Source organism: Schistocerca americana, chromosome 5 (genome assembly GCF_021461395.2).
Source record: "Schistocerca americana isolate TAMUIC-IGC-003095 chromosome 5, iqSchAmer2.1, whole genome shotgun sequence".
Lineage (NCBI taxonomy): Eukaryota > Metazoa > Arthropoda > Insecta > Orthoptera > Acrididae > Schistocerca > Schistocerca americana.
In genome coordinates, this window is record NC_060123.1 from 681,923,946 (window position 1) to 681,941,961 (window position 18,016).

Sequence of the window (18,016 nt, forward strand, 5' to 3'; positions counted from 1 at the left end):
CAACCAATATAGTTAATTGCACCGCATGGCGGCTAAATTTCAGCACCACAAGCACTCGGTGTTGCTCACACGAAAAACTCCCCAACAGTGAACCACCGAAACGGACCACCACAACATGAATGGACGGGGCTTGGGTACTTAACACACCACTCAACTTTGACGTCCTGGGTCGGCGAACCACGAAACTCGTAGCGATCGGACATCTCCACACACGCTCCGACACTGCGCAGGGATCGCCAGCGGAGCCAGCCGACTGCACACCGCGTGGAGATAACTTCCCTAGTCCGCAGCAACCGACCGACTCCTCTCAGAATTCCGACAACATCTAAAATAGTCGTCAGTGAAAATAGCGCGAACTACACACACAACCTGACAAACACTTGCACGAAGACCTGAACGATACCCAACAGTAGCTAAGCACACACGAAGGCAAATCGGGAGTCGATGCACACACACACAGCCGACTCGTGAACGATCGGCGAGCCCAAACGCGTCGTCCGGTAGGACGACCGACCGACCATCCACCAAGACCGTGGCCCAGCTCAAGTGACGCGTGGCGGCAATGGTCGGGCGAGCCATGTCGACGCAGAGCTCACTGCTGCTCAAACCCGACTGCACTAGTGCCGCATTGCAACTCCCCGACTGGCAGGTCCGGACTGCGCTCCAGACACGGTCCAACTGACTGGTAGCCCGAACTCGCGACCCGAATTCCCTTACGACGGACAACGAACGGGAAGTAATAGCAATCGAGCAAAGATACAACAAGAGGGAATATATCAATAAGCGCTGCTAGCGCCGCTCACGGTCAGGCAGCGCAGCAACTCAGTGAGAGTAGTAATTTAAATTAACGTAGTGAGGTGGAAGTACGTTAAAAACAGGGTGTAAAATACATGATGGTGGGAACACGAGCCACGCACGGCTCTTCCTCCTTATCATATCAGATAGAAAGAGCATACTTCAATATATGTAGTGGTTCAGTATGATGAAGGAACCCTACAAACATTTGTGGATATCATGCAAGAAGTGGAAAAACAACTAAGGTGGCAGACAAGCACAATCAGTGCGAGTGGGGAACGACATATGCGTAAGATTCTATGAGCACCTGGATAGACCTAGAAAAAGTCAACAAGTATACCCACAAACACCTATTTCTAACTATCACTGCTTTCAAAAAGGGAACATGCCTCGGATCACGGAACGGATTTAAAGGAAACCGACCAAGCAATGGAAAAGGATTACGAGATGGTTTACGACTGGGCACCTTAAACATAACTGGGAAGTTAGAAGAAATTGTGGAAATGATGGAAAGGAGGAAATTGGACATCTTGGGACTTGCTGAGACTAGGTGGAGAGGAGTTGGTGAAAAACCACTAAGTAAAGGATGTAAACTGTACTGGATAGGGAATGAGAGGGGAAGAAATGGAGTGGCAATAGTGGTCAGAGAGGGTCTGCAGGAGGAGGTGGAAGGTATCAATCATCGAATGATAAAAGCCAGAGTACGAGTGAAAGGAAAAAGCATTGAAATCATCCAAGCATATGCCCCACAGGTGGGGTGTACAAAAAAGGAGGAATTTGAAGATGACATGCAAAAGCAGCTAAATGGAGGTAATCAGATTATAATAGGGGACCTCAATCCACATGTTGGCACACAGGAAAGGATTCGAGGAGATAATGGGACCAGAGGGCTGGGGGAACCGAAATAGAGAAGGAAAATTGTTGCTGGAATTCTGCAAGAGGAATGGGCTGGCGATCGCAAATTCCTGGTACAAGAAGAGAAGTAGCCACAAAATAACTTGGTACAGTGGAGACTGGTCCCAAACTTCAGTAGTAGACTATGTACTAGTGGATAGGCAGATGATGAGCAGCCTCACAGATGTTAAGGTCATTCCATCTGAGGCACTTAGACAGTGACCATCGGCTGTTGGTAGCCACCCTGAGAGAGAAAAAAGATAGGAGGGCAACAGACATACAGGAGAAAAGGTTGAAGACATGGATGCTGAAAGAGGATGAACGGAGGACCCAGTACCAGATACTGATCAGGAAGAAGCTGCCAAAGGAAGATCAGAGAACTGTGGAAGAAGAATGGGGAGATTTTAAGAGGGCTCTAGTTGAGGCAGCTGAGACTGTGTGCGGAAGAACTAGCACAAAGAGGAGAAGTAAGGAAACCCCATGGTGGAACAACATATGTAAAGAGGCAATACTTCGAAAGAACAAAGCCTTCAGAGAATGGTTCCAGACCCGAACAGAGGAAGCTAGGGTAAAATATAAGGAAAGCAAGAAAGCGGCACAGACCATAGTAAGGGCGGAGAAGAAGAAGTGGATGGAAAAATGGACAAGAATGTTAGAAGAGGATAGTGAAGGGAACAAAAAAGTACTTTACACCATGGTAAGAAATAAGAGGAACGACAGAAGCGAGTGCCTGAGGATCATGGATAATAATGGAAGAGTTGTGGAGGAAATGCATGAGCTCAAAAAGATTTGGAAGGAGTACTTTGAAGATCTGTTGAATGCCGTCAAGCGGGTAACTAACAGCGATGGAGAGCCTAAGGCAGCAGACGATTATAGTAGTGGGGAAATTGATGATCTAACTTGGAATGAAGTGGAAGAAGCCATTAAGAGGATGAAAGGGGGCAAGGCACCAGGTTGGGACGAAGTAACAGTGGATATGATACGAGCACCAGGAGAAGTAGGAACCCAGTGGCTATACAGAGTGCTGAGGGTGGTGTGGAAGGAGAACAGAATTCCTGAGGATTGGAAGAAAGGAATTATAGTCCCGATCTTCAAGAAAGGGGATAAAAGGAGATGTGAGAACTACAGAGGAATCACCCTGCTATGCCACTGTGGAAAAATCTATGAAAAGATCCTGGAGAAGAGAATAAGCAGTATTGAAAGCAGACTGCAAGAGGAGCAGTATGGTTTCAGACCGGGAAGATCAACAACGGACCTCATATTTGCGGTAAGGCAACTGCAGGAAAGGCACTATGAATACGGGAAGGACTTAATCATGGCCTTTTTAGATATTGAGAAGGCGTATGACAGTATCTATAGGGACAAGCTCTGGGATGTGCTGAACGCAAAAGGGATAGATGAAGAGATAACACGAAAAGTCAGAAAAATGTATGAGGGAAGTGAGAGTTGTGTGAAAGTGGGGAGGGAACGTACTGCATGGTTCAAGCTGGAAAATGGGCTGCGACAGGGAAGTGCACTTTCGCCTTTATTTTTTATTATTGTTATGGATGAAATCCTACAGCAAGTATCAGATGCAATTGGAGATCATAAAATGAAAGCAGTGCTTTTTGCCGATGACCTGATGTTATGGGGAAATTGCGAGAAGGAGGTGCAAGAGCAGTTAGATGTATGGGAGGCAACGGCAGCACAATATCGAATGCATTTCTCTGCAAAGAAAAGTGAAATAATTGTCACAACAAGGAAGAAGAATAGGCCAAATGTGGATATAACTTGTGGAGGGGAAAAACTACAAGTGGTAGAGAACTTCAAGTACCTGGGGAGCATGATTGAAAGTAAGGGGGGAAACGCAATGGAAATAAATGAAAGGTGCAGAAAAGCAGGGCAGTTCTTCAAATGCATTAGGGGGCTTACTTGGAGCAAGGAGGTGCCACAGAAATCCAATGGAATTATATACCGAACCTACTTTGTCCCCATATTGGCATACGGAAGTGAGACATGGGTAATGCACAAAAGCGACAAAAGTAGAATACAAGCTAGTGAAATGAAGTTCCAGAGGAGCAGGTTGAGTGTAACAAGACGAGACAGATTGCGAAATGTGTATGTGAGGGAACGACTAAAGGAGGAACCAGTACAGGACAGGATAGAAAAATCAAGACTGCAGTGGTATGGACACATGAAGAGAATGGATGAGGGAAGAATTCCAAAGAGGATGTTTGATCTGCAACTGGAGGGGAAGAGGCCCAGGGGAAGACCAAGAGATAGATGGGTGAAGGGAGTGAAGGAATGTGTGACGAGAAGAGGAGAGAACTGGACGAAGGTGGAAGAGGGGGAATGGTGGAAAGACAGAACACGATGGAGAGGCTTGTGTTCCCGACAGACCCAGCCAGTGGCTGTAAACTGTCCAAGATGATGATGATGATGATGACGAATTTAAATAATAGTATCTTTAAATAACGAAGCTGTCATCCTAATTTGTAAAAGGAAATGTTGGGCAAAAATATGGAAGAAATTCCCCGAAATGACAAACCACCTATTAGCTTCTGTCTCGAGTTCTTCGGCCGACGTTCGTCTGATGATTTTACTGCCGACAAGAGTATATTGGTACTGCTTGCCGATAAGTGAAATGCGACCGTCGTAATGAAGACCGAAGCCTAAGAGCAGAAGATCCATGACGTATTAGATCCGACGACGTACCGAAAACCAAGCGCAGATCCGACGCAGCGTATCACACGGTATACGAATCGGTTAATCAAGGCGTCTTCTCTGCCGGCGGACTTGCAGAGGAACCTGCGCAAAACAGAAGCCCTACCACCTCGGCTGTATGGATTACCTAAGATCCAGAAGAACAACGTTCCACTAAGACCGATTGTTAGCGCTCCTGGCTCACCGACGTATCAATTGGTAAAACAGTTGACCTCTCTGCTCCAGCCTCATTTGTGGAAGACTGACACATACATTAAAGACTCAGGACATTTCATTGAGAAGCTGAAGAAACCAAAACTTGCACCAAAGGACATCCTGGTCAGTTTTGATGTTGTTTCTTTGTTTACAAAAGTGCCACACTGAGACTCTCTGGAGCACATAGGTTCCATTTTCCCGCAAGACATCACAAAGCTCTTTCATGAAATGTCTCACCACGAGCTATTTCATGTGGAATGGCAATTTCTACGAACAGCTGGAAGGCGTCGCCATGGGTAGTCCTTTTAGTCCAGTGGTGGCCAACTTCTTCATGGAACGTTTCGAAGCACAGGGCACTGAACTTGGTGACTTGCAGACCTAAGGTGTGGTACAGGCATGTCAATGATGCTTTCGTTGTGTAGAGCCATGGTGAAGAACAGCTCGGTGACTTCCTAAGACACTTGAACAGCCTCCATGCCGACATAAAATTTACAGTGGAAGTAGAAAAGGACAAAAAAACTACCATTTCTAGGTTGCTGGTCACAAGGGATAGCGAAAACCGACACACACGGACCGTTACCTGCACAAACTATCAAACCACCACCCGAGCCAGAAAACAGGCATGATTAAGATGCTCGTAACGCTAGCAGAACGAATATCTGAGCCGAAAACCCCAGAAGCGAACACCTGGAAAGTTTCCTAAGGAGCAAGGGGTACCCCACAAGTTATATTAGAAGTGTAACAGAGCCAAACACTCAGCGAAGTGACAAATCAGAAAAAGAAATGTCGGGTACTGCCTTCCTGACATACATTCCCAGAGTGATGGACAGAATCGGCCGTATATTGCACAAACACGGTGTTAAGACGATTTTCAAACCGATAAAGAAGATCAAAGAGTGTCTCAGATCGGTAGGGGAAAAAAGGGACCCACCTGCAATACCATGAACATGCGGAAAGGCTTATGTCGGAATGACTGGACGATCAATCAACACCAGGATCATAGAAAATATGCGACATTGCAGGTCGGCACAGGTGGACAAATAGGCCGTGGCAGAGCACGCGCTGAGTGAGACCGACCACGTAATAAAATCCGCCGACACGGAAGTTCTGGCTATAGAGTACTATCTCACCCGCTTGTTCAGAGAAACTATAGAAATACAAAAACAAGTGAATAGTTCAACAAGAAAGGAGCAGGCCTTAAGGTAAACAGATTCTGGTTTCCCGTGCTGCAGCGAACGACCGTCGCAGGTAGCAAGAGGAGAACCGCAAAGGAAATGACCGCGGAGAAGCCATCGGACGTTGGCGCACCAGTTATAGTCTGCGGCCGCGAGCTCAGCTACAGTCCACCACCAACAATGGAGGGTGAAGCTTTGACAATGCCAGCCACTCGTGCTGGCGAAGCGTCAGTAAAAACGTCAGACGAACGTCGGCCGAAGAACTGAGACAGAAGCCAATAGGCAGTTTGTCAACAAGTGGCCACGAAAGCCTTAACCATTTTGTGTTCTCCGAACTCCTCGTTTTACTTCATTTAAAGTTCAAATGGTCCAAATGGCCTTGAGCACTATGAGACTTATCTTCTGAGGTCATCAGTTCCCTAGAACTTAGAACTCCTTCAACCTAACAAACCTAAAGACATCACATACATCCATGCCCGAGGCAGGATTAGAACCTGCGACCGTAGCGGTCGCGCGGTTCCAGACTGTAGCGCCTAGAGCCGCTCGGTCACTCCAGCCGGCTTCATTTAAAGGAAGAATGACGTTCAACCACAGTTCATTCCCTAGTCATCGGCACCTAATAAGGGTTACTGAGACCCCGTATTACCTGTTGATGATTTGAACTACGTGTGTTTTCTTACTGGACGCGGTACGACTATCAGCTATGAAATTTACTGACCCTTTCACTAGCATTTCCTCTGAGCAACAGCTGCGAACTGTTGTCTCCTATTTGTTATCCAGGAACTATACGAGAGGGTATAAAATACTATTTTTGTGTTACTATCTCATTTATTAAAAAAAAGAACTTTAGCTTTGAGAAGAAATTGTTGTAACAAACTGTTGTAATATACTTGTGCTAAAAATATGTAATATGTTGCGGCTATATGGTGAGAATGATAAAATAAAGAAACAGATAGGGTCTGCAAGCATCATGTCGTGAAATGCAGGCAGTACAAGTCTAGGAAGAATCTATGAAAGGGCATCTTTTAACCACTATGTCGTAGAAATTGATGCTCATCCATTTGTTCTTCTGTATCAGATGCCACTGACGATGGGTTATGGATACGGATACCGGTTTGGCAGACAACCTTTTCAATTGGGCTCACGGTGTTTAAATGTCTTTTAATAACTATTTTAAGCTGCTAAGCACCAGGCATTGTAGGAAGAATCTGTCACCCACAATACTGGAAACCAAATACGGAGGAATTGACAGTTGTTCGTTTCAAATATTAATGCGAAAGCATGCAGGAGACTGACCGTGGAAGGTTTGGCTGTGAAATTCGTCGTCAAAAAATGAAAACAGCCTTCGGATATACGAAACACACTTCTAACAAAAAGGAAATTCATCTCAAAATATATAAAAATGAGGCACTACAGCAACTACACTGAATCACTAATTTTAAACGGGGCGGGGGAGGGGGGCGGTGGAAGATACAAAAAGGACGACAGAAAGTAATAAGCTTAATTTTAGATCCATTACGCTCTGAAGGAGAAACATTCAGACTCACAGGAAATAAGGAACCTTGAAATTACGGTATAAAAATATATTTTCTGGTATGAAAAAGTGGACGTTAAAATTACAGCACGATCAACTAGACAAGGTGTTGCATGAAACTCACACTAGAGTTAAAAATTAATTTAAGTTCCGTCACTGCTGACCCATTTGCTAACGCAAAGTAAAATCCTACGAAAATGTTACTTATGCAGGGTCTATTGTTTGTTCTGGACTGCGCAACAGACTGAACTCAAACGACTGTACTGTTTTCTTAGAAACTGCTCGCAAGAGGTTCTAGGTTACGTGCTCAAGATAAGAGGAAGCAACAAAGAGCGTGATAAAAGTGAACAGTGACCTCAGTGATACATAGCTGTGTTCACAAGCGGGGAAAAAAGTAAAGGAACGGTAATTTACGCAACTTAGGCGATAGTGGTTCCCTTATCTGACCGTGGCGTGGCCAGGAGAACGACTCGCGTTGGCGTAATGAGGTGCGCGCAAACTACGCTGTTACGGCTGTCTGGAGTGGCAGCGTGCCTACATGAGAGAGTACACTGTAGGCGACAGATTTTTGTGGACAACAGCATGTGCGAAACGGTGCAGCTGAATTCCGGTCTAGAAACTTGACTCTTAATGTTTATGTATAATAGTTGACTGCACACAACTATGAAACAAGCATCTATAATACAAACCTGGCGCTGATGATCGTGTAGTTGAGCGCCCAACAAACCAAACATCATCATAAAACAAGCTGACTGCTGAATTCTAACCTGTTTAGAGTATTTTTATGTCAATACACTGTAGCAGGAATCACAATATCGTTGTTTTTTTTTTATATACGCATTATATAGTGGATTTCGAAAACTAGATCAATTTTTTGGTGTGGAACAGGAAATTGTATCTATGCTTTATAGATCTAGAAAAGGCATATGACCGGGTTCCTAAGAGGAAGTTCTTGACTGTTATACGAGATTATGGAATAGGAGGCAAACTTTTGCAAGCAATTAAAGGTCTTTACATAGATAGTCAGGCAGCAGTTAGAGTTGACGGTAAGTTGAGCTCATGGTTCAGAGTAGTTTCAGGGGTAAGACAAGGCTGCGACCTGTCTCCACTGTTGTTCATATTATTTATGGATCATATGTTGAAAACAATAGACTGGCTGGGAGAGATTAAGATATGTGAACACAAAATAAGCAGTCTCGCATATGCGGATGACTTAGTTATGATGGCAGATTCGATTGAAAGTTGCAAAGTAATATTTCAGAGCTAGATCATAAATGTAAGGACTATGTTATGAAGGTTAGCATCTCCAAAACTAAAGTAATGTCAGTGGGTAAGAGATATAAACGGATTGAGTGCCAAATAGGAGGAACAAAGTTAGAACAGGTGGACGGTTTCAAGTACTTAGGATGCATATTCTCACAGGATGGCAACATAGTGAAAGAACTGGAAGCGAGGTGTAGCAAAGCTAACGCAGTGAGCGCTCAGCTACGATCTACTCTCTTCTACAAGAAGGAAGTCAGTACCAGGACTAAGTTATCTGTGCACCGTTCAATCTTTCGACCAACTTTGTTGTTCGGGAGCGAAAGTTGGGTGGATTCAGGTTACCTTATCAACAAGGTTGAAGTTACGGATATGAAAGTAGCTAGGATGATTGCAGGTACTAGTAGATGGGAACAATGGCAGGAGGGTGTCCACAATGAGGAAATCAAAGAAAAACTGGGTATGAACTCTATAGATGTAGCATTCAGGGCGAACAGGCATAGATGGTGGGATCATGTTACACGCATGGGAGAAGCAAGGCTACCCAAGAGACTCATGGGTTCAGCAGTAAAGGGTAGGAGGAGTCGGGGTAGACCAAGGAGAACGTATCTGGATTCCGTTAAGAATTATTTTGAAGTAATAGGCTTAACATCAGAAAAGGCACCAATGTTAGCACTGAATAGTGGATCATGGAGGAATTTTATAAGGGGGACTATGCTCCAGACTGAACGCTGAATCGCATAATCAGTCTTAAATGATGATGATGATCAATTTTTTTATGATGTTACTAAGCTGACTTAAAAAAAGGCCTAAAACTAAAATATGGCACAATTTTTCATCGCATTCGCTCTGTAACGCTTATTCTAAATGAAAATTTTTGTGAGCCCCGGTGGTTTTTGTTTGATGGGCATTAGGCCGTGGTCCACGGCATACTGGTCTGCATAATATATCGTCTCATAATGTCGGAGGCATCATCAGAGACTACAAAGAATCTGACAGCACTTTCAAACTTAAAACAGTTCGGCTTGCTGAGTTTAGGTAGCCTCTGACGATATTTCAGGAATTATGAGTCGGAACGTTTGGCAGGGAAACACGCCTCAGAGCAAAGCATAATGCGCATAAGAAAATCAAAAAGCATGCAACTACCTTCCCCAAACGCCTGCATTGTGTGGAGAAATGGGTCTCCAGACAGAGGGAATACATCATACTTTTCTCCTCTCCTTCGGTGTCTTTCTTGTCTGTTTCTTATCATCCCCTAATGTACGAATACACATTTTCTTTCATACCGTCTTTCTATCTGAAAAATGTCCTTGTCTGAATCTCTCAATACGTTCATCCGACAGGCCACTATAAGTTTCTGTAAAGTAAGGCTTCCATTATCAAAAATGGTTCAAATGGTTCTGAGCACTATGGGACTCAACTGCTGAGGTCATTAGTCCCCTAGAACTTAGAACTAGTTAAACCTAACTAACCTAAGGACATCACAAACATCCATGCCCGAGGCAGGATTCGAACCTGCGACCGTAGCGGTCTTGCGGTTCCAGACTGCAGCGCCTTTAACCGCACGGCCACTTCGGCCGGCTCTTCCATTATCTTTCGAACTAAAGGATGAGAGAATTTGTTAGGCAGATATGCAAATCCTCTGCCTGTTGAATTCAGGGCTTTTATAAGTTCTGTTCAGTATGTGATGTTTGATATGAAACAACGCGAAGTCGTAGGGGAAGGAGCACTAAAGTGGCCACTGAAACGGAAACAGAATTTTCACCAAACCACGGTTGTTGATAGAAGCTTGTCGCTTACATATTTTTAATCGACATTAGCTATCACAAAAAGTATTTACACGTAAAACATAGATAACAAGTAGAACCTATATGCATTCTTCTGAAGCCTTCCGTATTTTTCCCAATCTAGCGGCATAAAGCAACCATTGTCGACATAGACACTCCGAAACTAGCCAGTAATTCTATTTCATCTGAATTAACGCCATTGACTTCGTGATCCTGCGTTGAACAGTCAACGGTTGCATCCACATACATGTGATGATCAGGATGAAACTGATTTATTTGCACTATTTTGAGAATTTAAAATTTTGTCTTCGTTGACCTTATTAACAGTTAGTCCACTAGCCATCGAGGTAGGCTTTCTAACAAGGGTGGGCCGCGCCTTCTCGTCAGTACCGATTTCGTCTACATTTATGTTATATACATGGTTTTGGCCGGAAATGAAACTGACAGAAGTGGGCCAAGCGTTTGGAAAATAAAATAGGTTTTTTGACGCTGGCTGGGCGCGACATGAGCCATTTATGTTGAAGCAGTCAGCGGATACTGCACTGGAAAAAGCACAGCACGGTAATTCAAGGGTCCTGAGTTCAAGTCACTTCGTGGAAACATTTCTTTCTTTATTTTCAGTTTTTACGTTACTTACAGTAACCAAAATAATGCTTAATCTATTGTAATTATTAATATTTTAATAGAAGTAAAGGCAGAGCAAAACCTCGGACTGCAAATATATTTTCAGAAATGTAATGCACTGCATACGTGAGACCTTTGTATATAAAATTATAAGCTTTATTAACCAGTAATTTTCTCGCCATGTTGTACACGTTGTAAACGCCGCATTTTTACACTTACGTATTTGTTTTAAAGTATCTGTAACAAAAACAAACATGGTTTACATTCACAAAAATTTCTGTATCACCGCACAATCTGGCAGCAAACCACGCATAGCGCGTCGTTTCGCCAAATATTGGCAGGGATGGCTGTTGATATACAGCGAAATGAATTTTGATGCAGTCTTCTCGGCATGACATTTCTTTTCCTCTCTCGAAGAGATAAGAAGTCTTTAAGCTTTTTGATCAATATCTTCAGCTGATGAGCAAAATTGGACATTTGCAGGGTTGAACTAGCGGAGTGCGTTTAGGGAGAAATCACTTTAATACCGCACAATGGTAACCCTCCTCCATCTTGAAAAATGTCGTCGTATAACTATGGCTATCCTGCAGACGACTTAGTTAACACAAGAAATTTGTTTACCTGCACATAGGGTTTCATCACATCAAATACAATACTTTGAGCGTCATCTCTGTTTATTCTAGAGCAGTAACGTAAAAACTGAAAATAAGAAGGAAAGATTTTCCACATAGTGATTCGAACCCACGACCCTCGCATTGCCACTCTGTACTCTATTCCTCTGTCTCGCCCTACCCGAGCCAAAAGCGCTGTTTTCTTTCTCAAAACGCTTGACCATCTTGAGCCATCACTTCCATCACTTTCAACCCTGCATACACAATAAAATGGTACGAAATCGGTGATGTAGGCGCGATCCCCTTGTAAGACTGGTAATATTAGGTGCTTAATTCTTCTGTTTTCTGGACATAGTTTCTAGGCATCTTGATGCTCTAGTATCTGAAACAGTACCATGGGGGTCCATCAGAACTTTTTCAATCGGATTTTTGTATTAGGCCACATATAACATAACAGAAACAATTTTATAGCATTAATTAATTCAAAATCATGACAGTGGTGTAGAATAACAGATGACAACTTTGAATACGTAGAAATTATGCACTTTAACCGCAAAAGAATAGAAAATTGCAGGACTATAAATTCTATGGAGTCTGCTAAAAATAAAACGGAAATAACTCCTCATATCTGCTAATAAGCGACCAAACCATGGTCAGTTATGCTACCACACTCAGTTGAAATCATACGAGAGTCATTTCAAAAGTTCTGCTCGCTGTAAGACAGAATTGAAGAAAATAATTTGTTTTAAAAAAAATGGCTCTGAGCACTATGGGACTCAACTGCTGAGGTCATTAGTCCCCTAGAACTTAGAACTAGTTAAACCTAACTAACCTAAGGACATCACAAACATCCATGCCCGAGGCAGGATTCGAACCTGCGACCGTAGCGGTCTTGCGGTTCCAGGCTGCAGCGCCTTTAACCGCACGGCCACTTCGGCCGGCGATTTTGTTTTACAAAATCCCTTTTTGAGCCTTCAATATAACCCCATATCAGGACTGTATGGTAGGTGGGGAGGTATTTCCCATCCATATTTGTCGACCGTTTCTGTCACTGGTAGGGAAATATGCGGTCTTGCATTATCGTGCAAAATGAGCTGCAAGCATTTCAAACCTTCTTTGCTGAATTTTCTGGTGCAAAACATTTTGCAGAAACAGTTTGTAGTATGTGCCTATTACATACGTCCCCTGGGGCCCTCTGCTCGTAGTTATGACTCCATCCATGCCACACGCAAAGCTCGTCATCAGTTACACCTTTCATTGTTCGCGGAGGTATTTTTTCGGGCGTGGAGAGTCGAAACTTTTTCATTGTGACGACTGAAACTTCAATTCTGGCTCAATGTCTCGATTCCAGGTTTCGTCAAGTACGACAATCTTTTTCATATACTGTTCGCCTTGTGTGCGATAATGTTGAAGCAATTCTTCTGCAGCCTGCTTCCTACTCTTCACTCAGCTCATGCGGAACCCGTCAGGCAGCAATTTTTCTCACCTCTAACCTTTCAACTACGATTCTGTAAACGCAAGTGAGAGACATTCTGGTCTCATATACACTTCGTCTCATTTTTTTCCTTCAATCCTCTCTGAAATTGTTATTAATAACAACCTGAGAGGTGTAGTCTGTTGCCGTTGATGGCGTTGCAGCTCTGGCTTTCCCTCAGTTTTCATCTGACCTTCACGGAATCGAGCAGACCAACGTGATACTGCGCTGCGATCCACTACACTATATCCGCACTCATCTTTCGAAGCGTCGTAAATTTCCGTTGTGGTGTTTCCACGTAGAGATTCGATTTCATGTAGGAACGCTGGTCTACGCGTGTAATCTGGCCTGTGTTGGTTTCAGCTCCCATTTTGAAACTGCATTACTCACGACACAGCCACGCGATACGGCAAACACAAATACGATCACCACTCCTAAAGTCTTGCTCATAACTGACACGGGCCGGCCGGTGTGGCCGTGCGGTTAAAGGCGCTTCAGTCTGGAACCGCGTGACCGCTCCGGTCGCAGGTTCGAATCCTGCCTCGGGCATGGATGTGTGTGATGTCCTTAGGTTAGTTAGGTTTAAGTAGCTCTAAGTTCTAGGGGACTGATGACCACAGATGTTAAGTTCCATAGTGCTCAGAGCCATTTGAACCATTTTTCATAACTGACATGAATTTTAACGTGATTAAGCCACCGTAACGGTAGCGCATGTGCATGGTGCAGGACTTTCGAAACGGCACTCGAACAACACAAACCAGATGTAAAATTGTTGAGGTTTCCTTGATGACTTTTGTCATATTGCCCACTGATATTTTGTCTTCAGAAATTAGGCCGATGTTTGCTCAACGATTTTTCTAAAGTTTCACCAGTACTAGTGGCTGCTGCTAGTCATTCTCCCACAGGTGCCTGTACTGCGGGGTATACTGTCAACTTTAGAAGATAGGAAAACTGGCGGCAGTAAAACTGTAAGAATAGTTCGTGAGTAATGTTTGGATAGTTCAGTCAGTAGAGCATTTGCACAGGAAACCCAAAGTTTCCAAGTTCAATTCCCAATCCGGCACGCAGTTTTAATCTGCCAGGAAGTTTCTATTGTATAGTTGGTGATATTTATAAAGCTCCATGCCCCATTGAATCATGACTCTTATCAGCACCTTTTGACTGCTTCCTCTGTCCTAGTACAATCGCTGAAGTGCAGAGTAGGAAGAATCCTTGGAATGGATCCCTTAGACCTTTATCTAGTCTGCGTGGAAGACGCTAACGCCGCGCTGAGTGATCGCGCAGTTTGAGGCGCCGTGTAATGGTTTGCGCGCCCCCCTCCCGTAGGAGGTTCGAGTCCTCCCTTGGGCTTGGATGTATGTGTTGTTCTTAGCATAAGTTACTTTTAGTCATCAGGTTACCCTCCATTAAGAGACTGTTGCACGCAGCGACTGTTATATTGACTTGTAAATAATACACTAATGGTCATTAAAATTGCTACACCAAGAAGAAATGCAGATGATAAACGGGTATTCATTGGACAAATATATTATACTAGAACTGACATGTGATTACATTTTCACGCAATTTGGGTGCATAGATCCTGAGAAATCAGTACCCAGAACAACCACCTCTGGCCGTAATGACGGCCTTGATGCGCCTGGGCATTAAGTGAAACAGAGCTTGGATGGCGTGTACAGGTACAGCTGCCCATGCAGCCTCAGCACGATACCACAGTTCATCAAGAGTAGTGACTGGCGTATTGTGACGAGCCAGTGGCTCGGCCACTATTGACCAGATGTTTTCAATTGGTGAGAGATCTGGAGATATGTGCTGGCCAGAGCAGCCGTGGAACATTTTCTGTATCCAGAAAGGCCCGTACAGGAACTGCAACATGCGCCCATGCAATATCCTGCTGAAATGTAGGGTTTCGCAGGGATCGAATGAAGGGTGGAGCCACGGGTCGTAACGCATCTGAAATGTAACGTCCACTGTTCAAAGTGCCGTCGGTGCGAACAAGAGGTGACCGAGACGTGTAACCAATGGCACCCCATACCATCAGGCCGGATGATATGCCAGTATGGCGATGAGGAATACATGTTTCCAATGTCCGTTCATCGCGATGTCGCCAAACACGGATGCGACCGTCATGATGCTGTTAACAGAACCTGGATTCATCCGAAAAAATGACGTTTCGCCATTCATGCACCCAGGTTCGTCGTTGAATACTCCATCGCAGGCGCTCCTGTCTGTGATGCAGCGTCAAGGGTACCCGCAGCCATGGTCTCCGAGCTGATAGTCCATGCTGCTGCAAACGTCGTCGAACTGTTCGTGAAGATGGTTGCTGTCTTGCAAACGTCCCCATCTGTTGAATCAGGGATCGAGACGTGGCTGCAAGATCCGTTACAGCCATGCCGATAAGATGCCTGTCATCTCGACTGCTAGTGATACGAGGCCGTTGGGATCCAGCACGGCGTTCCCTATTACCCTCCTGAACCCACCGATTTCATATTCTGCTAACAGTCATTGGATATCGACCAACGCGAGCAGCAATGTCGCGATACGATAAACCGCAATCGTGATAGGCTACAATCCGACCTTTATCAAAGTCGGAAACGTGATGGTACGCATTTCTCCTCCTTACACGAGGCATCACTACAACGTTTCATCAGGCAACGGCGGTCAACTACTGTTTGTGTATGAGAAATCAGTTGCAAACTTTCCTCACCTTGTGTGAATGCTCTGAAAAGCTAATCATTTGCATATCACATCATCTTCTTCCTGTCGGTTAAATTTCGCGTCTGTAGCACGTCATCTTGGTGCAGCAATTTTAATGGACAGTAGCGTAGATTTCTGATATCAGTCGTCCTTTTGAAATTTTATTGGCAGATCTAGATTTCAGCTAGAAACTAGTCATTCTCAATGCACTATCATTTTTGATCAATGCATGTAATGCCTGTTGGTCGGGCTCCATCCACAGTTCATTGAATACTCATTGAGTATTCAATGCATTGATCAAAAATGATAGTGCATTGAGAATGGCTAGTTTCTAGCTGAAATCTAAATCTGCTAATAAAATTTAAAAAGGACGACTGATAGCTGAAATCTATTATTTACTTTAAGTTAGTTTAAGTACTGTGTAAGTCTAGTGACCGATGACCTCAGCAGTTTGGTCCCTTAGAAATTCACACAAATTTGAAATGTGAAGACGCTATCAGAGTTATTGTTTTTTGAAATGTCGCTGCTTTCTTTGTCTCTGCCTATCGCCTGCCCCCTCCCCGACCCTGCCCCGTTGCACTGAATAACTACAGTACAGTTTGTACTCTCCCACAGTGTGCAATTATTGAAAAAGATTAACAGTTCGTAAACAAGTTAATGTGAAAATGAGCATTTCATCAAATGCTAGAAAATAGTGTCATGATGTGTTACTTCACATTAGTGTGTAAATGTGATTGCCTGGGTAGCAATCGTGCTTACATATTATGTCAGGTGGTTGGCTCACAACTGTTTCAGTTAGAATGAAGACAGGCTGTTACGAGCACAAACAGCAGCGTTTGGCAGCAGCAGACATATTTGAGGTGCTGGGTGACTCACAGTGCACGTGCACCATCATCCTCTTGCTGACGGAGGGCGGGACGCCGTTGGCGGCGATGCAGAGGTAGGCGCCCATCTCGGAGCGGGTGACCTTGGTCAGCGTCAGCACCTCCCCCTCCACCGACTGCACTGCTGGCACACGGCAGAGTGGCAGAGTCAGCAGACACAGCACTGCTGCAGCAGGAGACAGAGGACGGTACGAGGACAGTTCAAGGCCAGCCACACCCTTCCACTCCACTCCACTCCACCCCACCCCACCCCACCCCACCGCACCTCACATCACCATCTCTGGGGTGACCTTGAACTGTGTTCGTACTGCCCTTTATCCCTAACTTGCTACTACAGTCACCACACTATTAGTTACTTAGTGTACAAGTCTGCAACAGTTTCTACAAGTCTAGGCAACTACACATCTTTGTATGTGTACGTGTCACCTACATTTGCTCTTTGCTGGAACAGGGAAAGGTACATCACTCATTAAACTGAAGACTGCTTTGGACACCACAGTGCTTCACTAGTCACTGTGGTATTAGGTGTGTCATGCACTTGCAATCCTCTGACCTCATAACTAACTTACACATTTATTTACAGTGGTACACCAAGTTGACTGTTGATTAGGAACTGTGGTGCAAGTTGTCATTCATCAGTTGTAACAGCAGAAGGCTAAATTTGGCTGAATTTCTGCTGTTTTATGGACCAAAAGTTGTACACTGTGGAATCATGAAGACTGATTGCATACTTCACATTTGTAAATCAGTGAGAAAAGGGAAACAACCAAAAAGTGACAGAAAAAATACTGTGACACAGGACTAGATTTGTTGCCTGAGATTTACTTTCTTTTTGCCTGTGGCCACAGCACAAGAATGACTGAGTGAGAATTTACAACTTACAATGCCCGTACTCTTCAGCACAGTGAATGCATACAGTCAAAGAACTAAACTACATTTATTATGTATAAGAAAACAATCAAAACATTTACATGCCAGACACATATTGTAATAAAAAATTTTCGCAGTAAACATCCCCAACTGCACGAAATTTATCACTCAATTCCTAGATATATAGTTTACATTTATTTCATTCTAAATTAAGAGATTTATAGCTGCAGTGCATTTATAAATCAATTAATGATAGTATAAGAAAGGACAGAAGCACAGAAACCTGAAAACCAGGAAAGATAATGCAATCCATCTGGGGCCTCAAACACGCACACATTTCCACTTACGCTGTGAACTCCTATGTAACCACCCACAACTGCTGATGGAAGTTTGATGAAGAGGTACAAATCAGGGAACGAACATGATAACATCTGATAGCAAGATTAGTGCACAGTAAAGATTTGACACAATGTCATGTGGAGAAGTCTACAGCTGAATTTTGAAATATGTAAC

General features: G+C 44.0%; 1 protein-coding gene across 1 annotated transcript in view; it reads right to left on the minus strand.

Moving 5' to 3' along the window:
- Positions 1-16,563: 16,563 nt before the first annotated feature.
- The window catches only part of LOC124616631 (lachesin-like), a 159,133-nt gene continuing 157,680 nt past the window's right edge, over positions 16,564-18,016 (minus strand). The window contains exon 4 of the mRNA XM_047144957.1: positions 16,564-16,754. Coding sequence (XP_047000913.1) covers positions 16,564-16,754 — 191 coding nt within the window. The remainder of the gene's footprint in view (positions 16,755-18,016) is intronic.